At 43.0% G+C, this 18,116-nt stretch overlaps 1 protein-coding gene across 3 annotated transcripts in view; it reads left to right on the top strand.

Moving 5' to 3' along the window:
- Positions 1–18,116, top strand: part of LOC118397627 (gamma-aminobutyric acid type B receptor subunit 1-like) — a 301,998-nt gene that overhangs the window by 186,947 nt on the left and 96,935 nt on the right. For all 3 annotated transcript variants that reach the window (XR_008070123.1, XM_052469313.1, XM_052469312.1), the window contains exons 13-14: positions 2,195–2,440; positions 11,565–11,628. Coding sequence is in view for 2 of the 3 variants with exons in the window: in XM_052469313.1 (XP_052325273.1) it covers positions 2,195–2,440; positions 11,565–11,628 (310 nt within the window). In the remaining variant the exon portion in view is untranslated. The remainder of the gene's footprint in view (positions 1–2,194; positions 2,441–11,564; positions 11,629–18,116) is intronic.

Below are 18,116 nucleotides of genomic sequence, written 5' to 3'. Positions count from 1 at the left end.
AATCCTTTAAAACAAACTCCACATCTCAAGCTAAATGGGAGAGAAAATGACTTGTTTTTATTGAACCAATTTACGAGGGTGGAGGGATTCTATCACAAAGTGGACCTGTCCAATGTGACATTTTTGTTGTTGTCAAAGGGTAGAAACTGGTAGATGTCTGGAACTCAGTCCAGGATCCTGGGCCAACAGAATGAGGGTAGATGTCTGGAACTCAGGCCATATATAGCAGGATCCTGGGCCAACAGAATGAGGGTGGATGTCTGGAACTCAGTCCATATATAGCAGGATCCTGGGCCAACAGAATGAGGGTGGATGTCTGGAACTCAGTCCATATATAGCAGGATCCTGGGCCAACAGAATGAGGGTAGATGTCTGGAACTCAGTCCATATATAGCAGGATCCTGGGCCAACAGAATGAGGGTAGATGTCTGGAACTCAGTCCATATATAGCAGGATCCTGGGCCAACAGAATGAGGGTAGATGTCTGGAACTCAGTCCATATATAGCAGGATCCTGGGCCAACAGAATGGGGGTAGATGTCTGGAACTCAGTCCATATATAGCAGGATCCTGGGCCAACAGAATGAGGGTAGATGTCTGGAACTCAGTCCATATATAGCAGGATCCTGGGCCAACAGAATGAGGGTAGATGTCTGGAACTCAGTCCATATATAGCAGGATCCTGGGCCAACAGAATGAGGGTAGATGTCTGGAACTCAGTCCATATATAGCAGGATCCTGGGCCAACAGAATGAGGGTAGATGTCTGGAACTCAGTCCATATATAGCAGGATCCTGGGCCAACAGAATGAGGGTAGATGTCTGGAACTCAGTCCATATATAGCAGGATCCTGGGCCAACAGAATGAGGGTAGATGTCTGGAACTCAGTCCATATATAGCAGGATCCTGGGCCAACAGAATGAGGGTAGATGTCTGGAACTCAGTCCATATATAGCAGGATCCTGGGCCAACAGAATGAGGGTAGATGTCTGGAACTCAGTCCATATATAGCAGGATCCTGGGCCAACAGAATGAGGGTAGATGTCTGGAACTCAGTCCATATATAGCAGGATCCTGGGCCAACAGAATGGGGGTGGATCCTGGGCTAACAGAATGGGGGTAGATGTCTGGAACTCAGTCCATATATAGCAGGATCCTGGGCCAACAGAATGAGGGTAGATGTCTGGAACTCAGGCCATATATAGCAGGATCCTGGGCCAACAGAATGGGGGTAGATGTCTGGAACTCAGTCCATATATAGCAGGATCCTGGGCCAACAGAATGAGGGTAGATGTCTGGAACTCAGTCCATATATAGCAGGATCCTGGGCCAACAGAATGGGGGTAGATGTCTGGAACTCAGTCCATATATAGCAGGATCCTGGGCCAACAGAATGAGGGTAGATGTCTGGAACTCAGTCCATATATAGCAGGATCCTGGGCCAACAGAATGAGGGTGGATGTCTGGAACTCAGTCCATATATAGCAGGATCCTGGGCCAACAGAATGGGGGTAGATGTCTGGAACTCAGTCCATATATAGCAGGATCCTGGGCCAACAGAATGGGGGTGGATGGATACAGGAGGGTTGCATTGCAGTTGGTTTGTTTGTTTGTTTGTGTGTTTGTTTGGCTGGCTGGTTGGTGTGTGTTTGTTTGGCTGGCTGGTTGGTGTGTGTTTGTTTGGCTGGCTGGTTGGTGTGTGTTTGTTTGGCTGGCTGGTTGGTGTGTGTTTGGGCACCTGTGTGAGTGTGAGTGTGACTGTTTGTACCATGGTGACTTCTTAGCGAGAGGAGAGGAACATCTGACCTGTACCCAGATAGACCCCGCCCACTGGGAGACAGGACGTCTCAACCTGGTGTTCCCAGCTGTGTACACCAACCCTTCTTCACCCACCCATTATTGTTTTCTTTCTATTGTGTTATTGACTGAATGCTTGTTTATTCCTATGTGTAACTCTGTGTTGTTGTTTTGTGTTACACTGCTATGCTTTATCTTGGCCAGGTCGGTTGTAAATGAGAACTTGTTCTCAACTAGCCTACCTCGTTAAATAAAGGTGTTCTCAACTAGCCTACCTCGTTAAATAAAGGTGTTCTGAACTAGCCTACCTCGTTAAATAATGGTGTTCTCAACTAGCCTACCTCGTTAAATAAAGGTGAAAAAAACTGTTCTAAGCCCTCCTCCTCTCTCTTCTTCAGACGTCTCAGGAGTTTCTGAACCAGCTGATGTCTAAGTTGGGGGGTAAGAACCCAGAGGAGACGGGGGGGTTCCAGGAGGCCCCTCTGGCCTACGATGCAGTGTGGGCCCTGGCTCTGGCCCTCAACAAGACCGTGGGGCCCCTGAAGGCTAAGGGCCGCAGACTAGAAGACTTCAACTACAACAACCGAGATATCACCGCTGAGATCTATCGTGCTCTCAACACCAGCTCATTCGAAGGAGTGTCGGTGAGTATCTTATATGTCACCACAGAGAGAGGATGGAAATTGAAGAGAAAGAGGAGAAGTTTGTGGTTGTACTGGGAGAGATATGAGAGAGAGAGAGTCGCAGAGAGACGCAGAGACAGAAATAGAGACAGACAGACAGAAATAGAGACAGACAGACAGACAGACAGACAGACAGACAGACAGACAGACAGACAGACAGACAGACAGACAGACAGACAGACAGACAGACAGACAGTCTTCATCTTGTACCTTCTTCTTGTGGCTACTAAGCATACCCCATTCTTCCGCTGACAGAGCCTTCCTACAGCTCCCCAGCATTTCTCCGACAATCCTTTCCGACCTCATCCCCAAATGTTCTGCCACCCGTCTTCCATCCATTAAGGCGGGCCCAGCCATGACCATTAACTGTTTTAAGGTGATGATTTTCCCCTTCACCAGAATCTTGGAGAAATGTGGAACAGCTGCAGTTGTACAATCCAGTTTTGCCCCATACACCAGAGGTTCCTCCAACAGCCAATGCACTGACTCCGCTGAAGTTCGTCTGGACACCTTCATTATGCTCCACACTCTGAGAAGGCCTCTGTAAAACAGAGGTACTCCCTCCCTAGAAATCTGGCTACTATCAACCAGAAATAAAGCCTTCTTTAAACCTAATCCACCAACCCGCTGTAATATAAGACCTGCCACCCCTCTCCACACCACATTTTCCGGTCCATAAAGCAACCTTTGAATAAACTGAAACCGGAAAGCAGCAGCCCTACTAACAAGATGTACAAGACCTTGTCCCCCCTCCTCTTTTGACAAATACAAAACACTTTGTGGAACCCAGTGATATTTATCCCAAAAGAAATCCACAATAATTGCTTGTATCTTAGCCAGAAGGTCAGATGGTGGTTCTAAAACTGACAACCGATGCCACAGTGCAGAGGCAATCACATTGTTAACTATAATAGTGCGCCCCCTATATGACATACGAGATAGTAACCAACGCCATCTCCTCATCCTCCCTTCCACCATTTCAACCACCCCACTCCAATTTTTTCCCATAGTCCCCTCATCTCCTAGGTACACTCCAAGATACTTAAAACCTCCCTTACACCATTCTAGCCCCCCTGGCAAAGCCATGATCCCTCCAGACCATTCTCCAATCTGTAAAGCACAACTCTTTTCCCAATTTACCTTTGCAGAGGATATTCCCCTAAAACGATCAACCATTAGACTCAAGCCATCCACCTCCGCTTGATTTTTCACTAACACAACTACATCATCAGCATAGGCTGAGAGACGAATAGGAGGAATATCCTCTGAAAAGTACACCCCTGCAATGCGACTTCTAATGCTATTTAGTAGTGGCTCTATAGCAATGGCATATAACATTCCTGACAAAGAACATCCCTGCCTAATACCTCTACACACTTTAAAAGGAGCACTCAAACCACCGTTAACTTTCAATACACTTTCAATGTCACCATATATCACCTTTATCATGGCAATAAAACCAGAGCTGAACCCAAACGCCTCAACCATGTGCCATAAATATTGATGTTCAACTCGGTCAAATGCCTTTTCCTGATCAATTGAAATTAGACCAGCATCCAACCCAATAGCCTTGAGACATCCAAAAAATCACGAATCAGAGAAATGTTATCCCCTATCTGCCTGCCAGGAACACAGTAGGACTGATCCATATGTATGATTTGCCCCACCACCTCCCTCAGCCTGTTGGACAAAGCCTTTGATAATATCTTATAATCAGTGCACAATAAAGCCACCGGCCTCCAGTTCTTCACCTTCCTCGGGTCACCCTTTTTGGGCAGTAGGGTGAGGACAGCCCTTCTGCAGCTTATTGGTAGTAACCCTCCGGTTAAACTATCATTAACTACTTCTAACCAATCCTCTCCCAACATAGCCCAAAAAGACTTAAAAAAAGTCAACGGGAAGCCCATCAATGCCTGGTGCCCTTACATTTTCCATGCCTTTTAATGCAGTGTATAAATCCTGCAAAGACAATGGTTGCTCAAGCTCAACCTGAGCTTCTGCAGCCACCTTTGGGAGCCCATCAAAGAACTGCGGTGTCACTGTTTTATCCTCTTTGTACTCACACTTGTAGAGCTCAGCATAGAACTCTACTGCCCTCTTTCTAATTTCACTGGGGCTAGTGAGCTCTTGTCCAACAGCTGATTTGAGACAATTAATAATTTTTCTTTGTCCATTCTTTTTCTCTAAACCAAAGAAAAATGTGGATGAGGCATCCATTTCAGATATTCCCTGAAACTTACTTCTCACCAGAGCCCCCTGTGCTCTGATACCCAGCAGGTCTGCCAATGCAGCTTTTCTCCTCTTGACGGCCTGAGTATGGCCTCGATCTTCTGTGGTCTCAACCAACGTCATGAGTTCCACTATTTCAATCTCTAGGGCTTTCATTGATCTGGTGATATCCTTGGTGACATTCCTCGTGTATTGATTACAAAATGGTTGAATCTGGATTTTCCCTATATCCCACCACTGTTGAAGGGATACAAAACTGGCCTTTTGAGACCCCCACCTCTCCCAGAAAAAACTGAAACAGTTCCTGAAGTGAGCATCACTCAATAAAGTTATATTAAAATGCCAGTATGCGCTTTTGGGTATTACATCGTTAATGAACACCACCTCTGTTATTAAACACTGATCAGAAAATCCCACTGGAGTTATCACACTTGATTTACAGACCTGAGATTGATGCTCAAAAACATAAAACCTATCTAACCTGGCCATAGAGATGATGTTCTCTCTCACATGCGCCCAGGTGTACTGCCTTGTTCCTCCATCTTGACTCCGCCAAATATCACACAGTTCATGTGTTACAATGAGGCGTTTTAAAAAAGTCCTTGAGGCTATATGAGGTTCTTGGTGATTTCTATCTAAATCGCTAACTGTGCAGTTAAAATTCCCAGCAATAAATAAATAATCTTCTTTGTTACATTTCTCAATGGTATTTGATAATGTCTCTAAAAAACATACCCTCTCAACTGTCACCACTCCGGCATATACATTTATCAGACACATAGTGATGTTTTCATACCTTGCTCTAACTTTTAATAACCTCCCCTCAACTACCTCTTCAACCTCATATGACAAAGGCAAAAACCATTTTGAGAACAAGATAACCTCACCCCCACTTTTTGAGTTTTTATGACTACACACCACTGTCCGCCCCCACTCCTGTTGCCACATAACTTCATTTTCCAAATTACTATGCGTTTCTTGTAGAAAATGTATGTCACTTCCCTTTCCCCTACTTAACTCATACACCATGGCTCTTTTTTTACCATCTCTTGCCCCATTTACGTTTAAAGAAGACATCTTAAAACTGCTCATGGATGAAAAAAATATACAGAGGAAGATACAGCCACCACATCTCTTTACAGAGTTAAAACTGCAACTGAACTCTTTCATTTTCTTTAGAATTTACACCACTTATCACTCTCCTGACCACTTTCTTGAGTCTAGCAATTTCAGGGCTTTTCAAACTTCCCCCTGTAATTTTTGACATCAGAAACTTTGCTGATTCAATAAACAATTCACGTTCAGGGAAAAGATCAGTTACATTGTAATCCTGCATATATTTCTTCCCTTTTGTCAACTTCAGAAATTGACGTATCTTCTCTATCCCATACCTCCCTTCCACCCCATTTATCTCACTATATTGTTGTGACGCGTCAGATGACTCACTCTCGCTATCCTCCCCAGAAGAAAACTCCACCATCTCTACAACTTGTTCATCTTCAACTGATTTATCAATCTCTACCTTTCTCTTAGAATTAGACCCTTCACCACTCCTTAAATTCTTCCTTTTACTCCTCGGTATTTTGAAAACATCCGCTTCCTTTTCCGTTATTTCAATCTCCTCTTGACCTCCAATTTCATTTTCCAGCACCACCTCAGCGACGGCAGTCGCAATCTCACCTACTGTTTCCCCTCCCTCTGTGTTCTGATCTACCATAATTGCCCCCGTATCCACAATGCCTTCCTCTCCTACTTTTCCAACCACATCTGCCCACCTTCCCTCTTCCCCTGCACCCTTAGCATGTTCATCCCTTCGCGGTGGTGCGTTAGTTGCACCAGCACTAGAGCTACTACTAGGCTCAGTGCGCTCATTCTCGGGACAACTACACACCAAATGCCCCTCTCTTCCACAGCCAAAGCATTTCATTGATTCAGTAGATGCATAGAATACATAATCAAATCCATCAATCTTAAAACTAAATTCAGTTCATCTCCGTCCTTTTTTAAAATCATATGCACTTGTCTGCTATGAGACACGACATGTTTCAACAACGGAGATTTGCATCCAAAAATAACCTTCTTTATTGTAGATACGATTTGACCATGGCGAGATAACTCTCGCTCCAACACTTCATCTCTAACAAATGGTGGCACATTAGAAAGTATAACTTTCTTCGCCGGAAATACCGGCGTCTGTGTCTCCCGCAACACAACACCCCTCTCAACTATCTTATTAACCTTTTCAATTGAATCTAAGAATATCACCCACAGCCAAGCTACATTCTTCCACTGAACACCCGGCCGCAGCAGGAATCTTTACTCCATGCCTCCGACTAAGTTTTTCAAACTCTACACTTCCGCGAGTGGCCATTGCAACCAGCCCCACCCGGTTGTGCCCTCGCGAAAAACCAACCTCAAAGATCCCACCACCCCTATACGTGCTTAGTGATAGTTAAACAAGATACCCTTAAAATAACTAAACTAATCAATATATATATATATACATACCAAAACCCGATAGAGTGAAAATAAATTCCATTCGCTCTCACAATCACTCCTGTTTGACAACACACTCCCAGCATGCACTCCGATGAGAGAGAGAGAGAGAGAGAGACCCTAGCTATGGAGGCTCAATCTTTCCCTTGACCCGTCGCTGCACCTAAACTCAATATGAGCGGCTGATTAGGTAATGAGAATATGAAATAATAAAAAACATTCCTATAAAGGGCAACGTGCTTCAGTTTTCCTCTGCCTCTGAGTGAACTAACATCGGCCAGTATGAAGGCCATGCAAACAAGTGAATACCCTGCACCGGGAGAACTCACGCCAAGAGGACCTACCTGGAGGTGACATCATTCCCTCCCAAATATGTCCACAATTATGACAAAACAACCCCCAAAAAATAGGTTACAACTCCCTGCAGCTCTGTCGCACACTGAGTCTGTAATAATAGGCTATGAGGGGGACTTCTATGTTCGGTACACGTACAGCTCATCCCCTGGCAGTAATACTGCTGGCTACTTTATCACTGAGCTCAACCCAGAGTCTCTTAGAGCGTTCAGTCAGTCCACTGACACCCCTATCAGATCACAGTTAACAGTCAGTCCACTGACACCCCTATCAGATCACAGTTAACAGTCAGTCCACTGACACCCCTATCAGATCACAGTTAACAGTCAGTCCACTGACACCCCTATCAGATCACAGTTAACAGTCAGTCCACTGACACCCCTATCAGATCACAGTTAACAGTCAGTCCACTGACACCCCTATCAGATCACAGTTAACAGTCAGTCCACTGACACCCCTATCAGATCACAGCAAAATCACACGTCTACTTGAACAGAGCAACACTCAATCATGAGACATCAACACCACAGGAACTGCAGAACATGAATTAAGACATGCTATAGATGGAAGGACAGTAGTGCAGAAACCTACCCAAAAACAATTATGCAACAACAAATTCAATCCCTTTTAGACAAATTCTGGACAAAACATTTCTCTATAATAGTGAAAATAGAAACTTGGCAGTAAAAAGCCTAAATAGTATAGTTGACCTTTCAGATTCCTAATCAAACAGTTGACCTTTCAGCTTCCTTATCAAATCTAAAAAACAAAGCAAACAACTTAAGAAAATGTTAAACAAGGACAAATGGTTTGATGAAGATTGCAAAAACCGAAAAAATAAATTGACAAACCTGTCCAGCCAAAAACATGGATACCCAGAAAACCTACGAGTCTACGGCTTCACTATGGTGAAACACTAAAACAATACAGAAATACACTAGTGAAAAAGAAGGAACAGCACGTCAGAAATCTGCTGAAAGTCATTGAAGAATCCATAGAATCTAGCCACTTCTGTGAAAATTGGAAAACACTAAACAAACAACAACACGAATAATTATCTATCCAAAATGGAGATGTATGGATAAACCACTTCTTCAAAGAACAAACAGCAAAAATATATACCTGATCAATTATAAATCTTAGAATCAGTTATTAAAGACTAACAGAACCCACTGAATTCTCCAATTACATTGAATGAACTACAGGACAAAATACAAACCCTCTAACCCCAAAAGGCCTGTGGTGTTAATGGTATCCTCAATGAAAAAAAAAGCTTTTGACTCAATTGGGCATGAGGGTCTTGCTATACAAATTGATGTATAGCAATGTTGGAGGGAAAAAGATCCGACATTATAGAATCCATCTAAACAAACAACATTTTCTACAGGGCTGTGGGGTGAGACAGGGATGCAGCTTGAGCCCCACCCTGTTCAACATGTACAGTATATCAATGACTAGAACAGTCTGCAGCACCAAGCCTCACCTTACTAGAGTCAAATGTCTACTGTTTGTTGATGATCTGGTGCTTCTGTCCCCAACCAAGGAGAGCCTACAGCAGCACCTAGATTTTCTCCACAGATTCTGTCAGACCTGGGGCCTGACAGTAAATCTCTGTGAGACAAAAAATAACTGTGTTCCAGAAAAGGTCCAATTGCCAGGACCACAAATACAAATTCCATCTAGACACCGTTGCCCTAGAGCACACAAATATAATTCATACCTCATCGTAAACAGAAGCACCACAGGTAACTTCCACAAAGCTGTGAACGATCTAATAAACAAAGCAAGAAGGGCATTCTGCGTCATCAAAAGGAACATCAAATTTGACATCCCATTTGGAATCTGGCAAAGAACCAAAAATAATTGAATCAGTTATAAAACCCATTGCCCTTTATGGTTGTGAGGTCTGGGGTCAACTCACCAACCAAGAATTCACAAAATGGGACAAGCACCAAATCGAGTCTTTGCATACAGAATTCTGCAAAAACATCCGCTGTGTACTGTGTAAAACACCAAATAATGCATGCAGAGTAGAATTAGGACGATATTCGCTAATGATCAAAATCCAGAAAAGAGCGGTTAAATTCTACAACCACCTAAAATAAAACATATATTCAAACCTCCATAATAAAACCATCACCAACAGAGACATTACCCTAAACAAGCTGGTCCTGGGGCTCTGTTCATAAGCACAAACAGACCCCACAGAGCCCCCAGGACAGCAGCACAATTAGACCCAACCAAATCATGAGAAAACAAAAAGATAATTACTTGACACATTGGAAATAATTAACAAAAAAACAGAGCAAACTAGAATGCTATTTGTCCCTAAACAGAGAGTAGACAGTGGCAGAATACCTGACCACTGTGACTGACCCAAACTTAAGGAAAGCTTTGACTATGTACAGACTAAGTGAGCATAGCCTTGCTATTGAGAGAGGCTGCCATAGGCAGACCTGGCTCTCAAGAAAAGACAGGCTGTGTGCTCACTGCCCAGAAAATGAGGTGGTAACTGAGCTGCACTTCCTAACCTAAACGTATGACCATATTAGAGACACATATTTCACTCAGATTACACAGACCCACAAAGAATTTGAAAATTAATCTCATTTTGATAAACTCTCATGCCTATTAGGTGAAATACCAGTGTGACTTCACAGCAGCAAGATGTGTGACCCGTTGTCACAAGAAAAGGGCAACCAGTGATGAACAATCACCATTGTAAATACAACCCATATTTATGTTTATTTATTTTCCGTGTTGTACTTTAACTATTTGCACATCGTTACAACACTTTACACAGCCCAAACATGACATTTGAAATGTCTCTATTCCTTTGAAATGTATGTGAACTTACTGCTCAGTTTTGATTGTTTATTTCACTTTTGTTTATTGTCTATTTCACTTGCTTTGGCAATGTAAACATATGTTTCCCATACCAATAACGCCCATTGAATTGAGAAAGAGAGACAGCCAGATAGACGGCCATCAAGAGAGAGAGACATACACAGAGAAAGAGAGATAGAGAGGCACAGAGAGATTGAGAAAGAAAGTGATGTAGATAGAGAGAGAAACAAAGAGAGAGACACAGAGAGAAAGATGGACAGCTTGAGAGACACACAGAGAGATTCAGACTGAGAAAGAGAGAGACACAGAGAGAGATCGAGAGACAGACATAGATGCGAGAGAGACCCAGATTACAACAAACGTTGCCACAACTTTAGAGAACGTTCCCTTAAGTGTCTAATACGGTCATTACTTACCGTTTTCATAGGAGACTTCTAGTGATGTGCAAGGACTGTTTCCAAGAGATCATCACCTTAATGTAAACAGAACGTCTTTAGGGAAGAATACTCTCCTAAACCTCAGAAAAGGACTGTTTCCAAGAGATCATCACCTTAATGTAAACAGAACGTCTTTAGGGAAGAATACTCTCCTAAACCTCAGAAAAGTGAAAACATGAATGTTCCTGCAACTTTCCCAAGAAACATGTCTAGAATATTAATGTGTTCTGAGAACAAGAAACATGTCTAGAACGTTAATGTGTTCTGAGAACAAGAAACATGTCTAGAATATTAATATGTTCTGAGAACAAGAAACATGTCTAGAACATTAATATGTTCTGAGAACAAGAAACATGTCTAGAACGTTAATGTGTTCTGAGAACAAGAAACATGTCTAGAATATTAATATGTTCTGAGAACAAGAAACATGTCTAGAACATTAATATGTTCTGAGAACAAGAAACATGTCTAGAACATTAATATGTTCTGAGAACATTGCAACGTTCCCAAGAAACATGTCGAGAACATTAATATGTTCGAACAAGAAACATGTCTAGAACGTTAATATGTTCTAAGAATATGGTAACCACTTTCTGGGTATGTTTATTGTGACGTTGATGGAATATTCTCCTAAAAGTCAGAAAACTGAAAGAGAGAGGTGTTAAAACTGTATACCACTTCCATTTAATTTTTTTAAATCTTCATTATTTGTCTTCCTACAGGGCCATGTTGTGTTTGATGCTCAGGGTTCTAGAATGGCCTGGACTCTTATTGAGCAGCTGCAAGGTACAGTACTCTCTCTATTCCTCATGTATACAATAAATAAATAAAAACATGTCCCCAACTAGCCCACGGCCGGTGACATCTTGTAATTTTGAACATGAAACATCGGCATGGCACCAATCTTGGATCCGGGTAGTAACATTTGTGGTGTACTAGCGTGGATGGCCAGTGTCCAAAATCCTTCAGCTCCATCCAGTCCATAATCACAAGTATCAACCATATACAATAATCTAGAAAGTATTCATACACCTTGACTTAGTCCACATTTTGTTGTGTTGTTGGATTAAAAAAATGTTTATTTTCTTAACACAATACCTCGTAATGACAAATTGAAAACTTGCTATTATAAATGTTTATTGAAAATTAAATACAGAAATATATAATTTACGTACAAGATCAGTCAAAAGTTTGGACACGCCTACTCATTCAAGGGTTTTTTTTTATTTTTACTATTTTCAACATTGTAGAATAATAATGAAGACAAGAAAACTACGAAATAACACATGGAATCATGTGGTGACCAAAAAAGTGTTAAACAAATTTAAATATATTTTATATTTTAAATTCTTCAAAGTAGCTACCCTTTGCCTTGATGACAGCTTTGCACACTCTTGGCATTCTCTCAACCAGCTTCACCTAGAATGCTTTTCCAACAGTATTGAAGGAGTTCCCACATATGCTGAGCACTTGTTGGTGGCTTTTCCTTCACTCTGCGGTCCAACTCATCCCAAACCATCTCAATTTGGTTAAGGTCGTGTGATTGTGGAGGCCAGGTCATCTGATGCAGCACTCCATCACTCTTCTTCTTGGTCAAAAAGCCCTTACACAGCCTAGAGGTGTGTTGGGTTATTGTCCTGTTGAAAAACAAATGATAGTCCCACTAAGCGCAAACCAGATGGGGTGGTGTATCGCTGCAGGATGCTGTGGTAACCATGCTGGTTATGTGCGCCTGGTTTTCTAAATAAAACACAGACAGTGTCTCCAGCTAAGCACCACCACACCTCCTCCTCCATGCTTCACCATAGGGATGGTGCCAGGTTTCCTCCAGATGTGACACTTGGCATTCAGGCCAAAGAGTTTAATCTTGGTTTCATCAGACCAGAGAATCTTTCTCATGGTCTGAGAGTCCTTTAGATGCCTTTTGCCAAACTCCAAGCCGGCTGTCATGTGCCTTTTCCTGAGGAGTGGCTTCTGTCTGGCCACTTTATCATAAAGTCCTGATTTGTGGAGTACAGCAGAGATGGTTGACCTTCTGGAAGGTTGTCTCATCTCCACAAAGTAACTCTGGAGGTCTGTCAGAGTGACCATCGGGTTCTTGGTCACCTCCCTGACCAAGGCCCTTCTCCCCCGATTGCTCAGTTTGGCCGGGTGGCCAGCTCTAGAAAGAGTCTTGGTGGTTCCAAACTTCTTCTATTAAAGAATGATGGAGGCCACTGTGTTCTTGGCTACCTTCAATGCGGCAGAAATGTTTTGGCACCCTTCCCCAGATCTGTGCCTCGACACAATCCTGTCTTGGAGGTCTATGGACAGTTCCTTCGACCTCATGGCTTGGTTTTGCTCTGACACACACTGTCAACTGTGGGACCTTCATATAGACAGGTTGTGTGCCTTTCCAAATCATGTCCAATCAATTGAATTTACCACAGGTGGACTCCAATCAAGTTGTAGAAACATCTCAAGGATGATAAATGGAAACAGGATGCACCTGAGGTCTATGTTCAATTTTGAGCCTCAAAGGATCTGAATACTTATGTAAATAAGGTATTTCTGTTTTTTATTTTCAATACATTTGCAAAAATGTCTAAAAACCTGTTTGCACTTCGTCATAATGGTGCATTGTGTTTAGATTGATGAGGGAAAACATTTAATCCATTTTGGAACGTAACAACATTTGGAAAAAAGGACGAGGTCTGAATACTATGCAGTACACTTTCTTCCTGTTTACACAATGTACTGTACCATAATCAATAGTATGCTTTTACAGTACGTTCTGCCATTGGTATCTTATAATATATATATATATATATATATATATATATATATATATATATATATATATATATATACGTTATAACATATAACTTTAACCATTTGACGAGTGTAGATTTGTCTCATGAACAATAAGGGTCTCAATATTGTCCCCTGGCACAGCTGTACTTACTCATAATACAATGATAGCAGAAACTAATGAAGTCAACATGTGCATAAAAAGTTAATAGCTGCTTAAATATTTCAGTAGGAGGGTTTCCCAAATGAGCTTCTGAAATGTGTCAGTTCTTCTTGCAATTACAATAAACCCGAAAGCCCAGTGCTTTAGTTTAGCATAAACGCTGCTACAGTCATCTCCACAAGGAGGGAGGGAGGGAGAGAGGGAGAGAGAGAGCGAGAGAGACGAGCGAGAGAGAGACGGACAGAGATGAGCGAGAGAGAGAGACGGACAGAGACGAATGAGAGAGAGACGGACAGAGACGAGCGAGAGAGAGACCGACAGAGACGGACAGAGCGAGAGAGAGAGAGACTGACAGGGAGAGGGGGAGCGAGAGAGACCGACAGAGACGAGAGAGAGAGAGAGACAGGGTGAGGGGGAGCGAGAGAGACTGACAGAGACAAGAGCGAGAGAACAACAGAGACAGACCGACAGAGACGAGGGAGAGAGACCGACAGAGACAAGAGGGAGAGAGAGAGAGAGAGAGAGAGAGAGAGAGAGAGAGAGAGAGAGAGAGAGAGAGAGAGAGAGAGAGAGAGAGAGAGAGAGAGAGAGAGAGAGGGAGAGACTGACAGTGACGAGAGGGAGAGGGAGAGAGAGAGACCGACAGAGACGAGAGGGAGAGAGAGAGACCGACAGAGACGAGAGGGAGAGAGAGAGATAGAGGGAGAGACCGACAGAGACGAGAGGGAGAGAGAGAGAGAGAGACCGACAGAGACGAGAGGGAGAGAGAGAGAGAGACCGACAGAGACGAGAGGGAGAGAGAGAGACCGACAGAGACGAGAGGGAGAGAGAGAGACCGACAGAGACGAGAGGGAGAGAGAGAGACCGACAGAGACCAGAAGGAGAGAGAGAGAGAGAGGGAGAGACTGACAGAGACGAGAGGGAGAGGGAGAGAGAAAGAGAGAGGGAGAGACTGACAGAGACGAGAGGGAGAGGGAGAGAGAGAGAGGGAGAGAGAGAGACTGACAGAGACGAGAGGGAGAGGGAGAGAGAGAGAGAGAGAGAGAGACCGACAGAGATGAGAGGGAGAGGGAGAGACTGACAGAGACGAGAGGGAGAGGGAGAGGGAGAGGGAGAGAGAGAGAGAGGGAGAGAGAGAGACCGACAGAGACGAGAGGGAGAGGGAGAGAGAGAGACCGACAGAGACGGAGAAAGAGCGAGCGAGAAAGAGAGGGAGACCGACAGAGACGAGAGGGTCAGGGAGAGTGTGAAAGTGAGAGCGAGAAAGAGAGAGACGAGAGGGAGAGAGTGAGAAAGACAGACAGACAGAGATCAAGAGAGAGAATGACAGACAAGCAGACAGACAGACAGAGATTGAAGAGAGACCCATAAAGCAACAAACGTTCCCACAACTTCAGAGAGACAAAGCAAAACAAACGAACCGAAACAAAGGTAAAGTCTTTTCATGTTTTGTCGACATCAAAAAAGCTTTTGACTCAATTTGGCATAAGGGTTTGTCATACGAATTCATGTATAGCGATGTTGGGGGATAAAGATACGACATTATAGAATCCAGGTTCACCAACAACAAGTGTGGGGTTAACATTGGCAAAGAATACACACATTTCTTTCCACAGGGCCGTGGGGTGAGACAGGGATGCAGCTTAAGCCCCACCCTATTAAACATATATATCAAGGAATTGGCGAGGGCACTAGAACAGTCTGCTTCACCTGGCCTGACCCTACTAGAATCCGAAGTCAAATGTCTACTGTTTGCTGATGATCTGGTGCTTCTGTCTCCAACCAAGGAGGGCCTACAGCAGCACCTAGATCTTCTGCACAGATTCTATCAGACCTGAGCCCTGACAGTAAATCTCACTAAGGCAAAAATAATGTTCCAAAAAAGGTCCAGTTTCCAGGAACATGAATTTTATTATTATTATTTTATTTATTTCACCTTTATTTAACCAGGTAGGCTAGTTGAGAACACCTTTATTTAACCAGGTAGGCTAGTTGAGAACAAGTTCTCATTTGCAACTGAGACCTGGCCAAGATAAAGCATAGCAGTGTGAACAGACAACACAGAGTTACACATGGAGTAAACAATTAACAAGTCAATAACACAGTAGAAAAAAGAGTCTATATGCATTGTGTGCAAAAGGCATGAGGAGGTAGGCGAATAATTACAATTTTGCAGATTAACACTGGAGTGATAAATGATCAGATGATCATGTACAGGTAGAGATATTGGTGTGCAAAAGAGCAGAGAAGTAAATAAATAAAAACAGTATGGGGATGAGGTCGGTAAAAATGGGTGGGCTATTTACCGATAGACTATGTACAGCTGCAGCGATCGGTGAGCTACTCAGATAGCAGATGTTTGAAGTTGGTGAGGGAGATAAAAGTCTCCAACTTCAGCGATTTTTGCAATTCGTTCCAGTCACAGGCAGCAGAGAACTGGAACGAAAGGCGGCCAAATGAGGTGTTGGCTTTAGGGATGATCAGTGAGATACACCTGCTGGAGCGCGTGCTACGGGTGGGTGTTGCCATCGTGACCAGTGAACTGAGATAAGCTCTAGAAGCACACAAAAAACTATACATACCTCGGCCTAAACTCAGCGCCAAAGGTAACTTGCACAAAGCTGTGAATGATTTGAGAGACAAGAAATCCTAAGTGATCCTAAACTGATTTAATACAGGGATTTTTTACTATGATTAAATGTCAGGAATTGTGAAAAACTGAGTTGAAATGTATTTGGCTAAGGTGTATGTAAACTTCTGACTGTATCTGTAAGTGTCTTATATCGGCTGAAAGCTTAAATTCTTGTTAATATAACTGCACTCTCCAATTTCCAGTAGCTATTACTGCAAAAAAAATGCCATGCTATTGTTTGAGGAGAGATCCTAACAACAAAACATTTTTTCAGCGCGATAGGTTTGACAAATCTGAAGGTGAAATGTGTTACTTACATTCGGAAATCTTGCTCTGATTTATCATCCAAAGGGTCCCAGATATAACATGAAGTGTCATTTTGTTACATAAAATCATTTTTCATATCCTAAAAAGGTCCATATAGCAGACAGACAGACAGACAGACAGACAGACAGACAGACAGACAGACAGACAGACAGACAGACAGACAGACAGACAGGCAGGCAGGCAGGCAGGCAGGCAGACAGGTATCTACAGACAGACAGACAGGCAGGCAGGCAGGCAGGCAGGCAGGCAGGCAGGCAGGCAGACAGACAGACAGACAGACAGACAGACAGACAGACAGACTTCTCCAAATTGTGTCCAGGTGTATTTGTTTTCTGTCTCCTATTAATCCTTCTCCTCTTTACGTTAATATGTCTATCTCAAAGCACCTGATGTGCTTGTCTTATTCCTTTCATTTAAATGGTTTATGTTGACGTCCATGCCTACGCATTGAGCAGTACTGTAGCCATGGCGATAAGAGAGGTAAGAGTACTCATAGTGGTGAAACTCTGGTAAAAATAACTAGACATTTTTTTTAAGGTCTTTATTTTGCTTTTGTTTTTTTAATTCTCTCTTCTTAGCCCCCTGCCCCTTGTGGCTCCCTGACAGCCTCCTCTGTCACACAGGAATGGTGTGGATAGCATCGTCTCATCTCTGGCTACGTCGGGCTGGCTGCCTGTGAGGTGGTGTTAGTTGGTTTGGCTGGCTGGCTGCGTTTTGATCAATGTGCCTGTGTTCAATCTGTCTGCTGCATTGTGTCTGTTCAGACAGCGCCTGTGTCTGTGACTCATGTCGTCTCTCATGTGGGAAAACACTCTTTGTTTTTTTTTGTGGCGGCTGATGAAAAATTAAGCTTGTTTTCCCAATCTCCTCTCCTCTCTGTTGCTTCCCCATCGGCCCAGAAAAGGAAGTGTTGTTTTGATTAATAATTTACTCAACGCTAATTGGAGTGGGTTTAGCCCTGGGCGGTTTGGAAAGGGTTTGGAAAGGGTTTGGAAAGGGTTTGGTTATGGGTGTATTAGAGTGCAGCACAGGCTAAGTGGACATGAGTTGCTTCTCAGTCAGCCAGCAGCTACTGCATACCTACTGTATATCTACTGTATACCTACGGTATATCTACTGTATATCTACTGTATATCTACTGTATACCTACTGTATTCTACTGTATAACTACTGCATATCTACTGTATACCTACTGCATATCTACTGTATATCTACTGTATATCTACTGTATACCTGCTGTATATCTACTGTATACCTACGGTATATCTACTGCATACCTACTGTATATCTACTGTATACCTACGGTATATCTACTGTATATCTACTGTATATCTACTGTATACCTGCTGTATATCTACTGTA

Source organism: Oncorhynchus keta, chromosome 19 (genome assembly GCF_023373465.1).
Source record: "Oncorhynchus keta strain PuntledgeMale-10-30-2019 chromosome 19, Oket_V2, whole genome shotgun sequence".
Classification (NCBI taxonomy): domain Eukaryota; kingdom Metazoa; phylum Chordata; class Actinopteri; order Salmoniformes; family Salmonidae; genus Oncorhynchus; species Oncorhynchus keta.
Note: the sequence above shows the minus strand (reverse complement) of the source record. Positions and strands in the feature narration are given on the sequence as shown.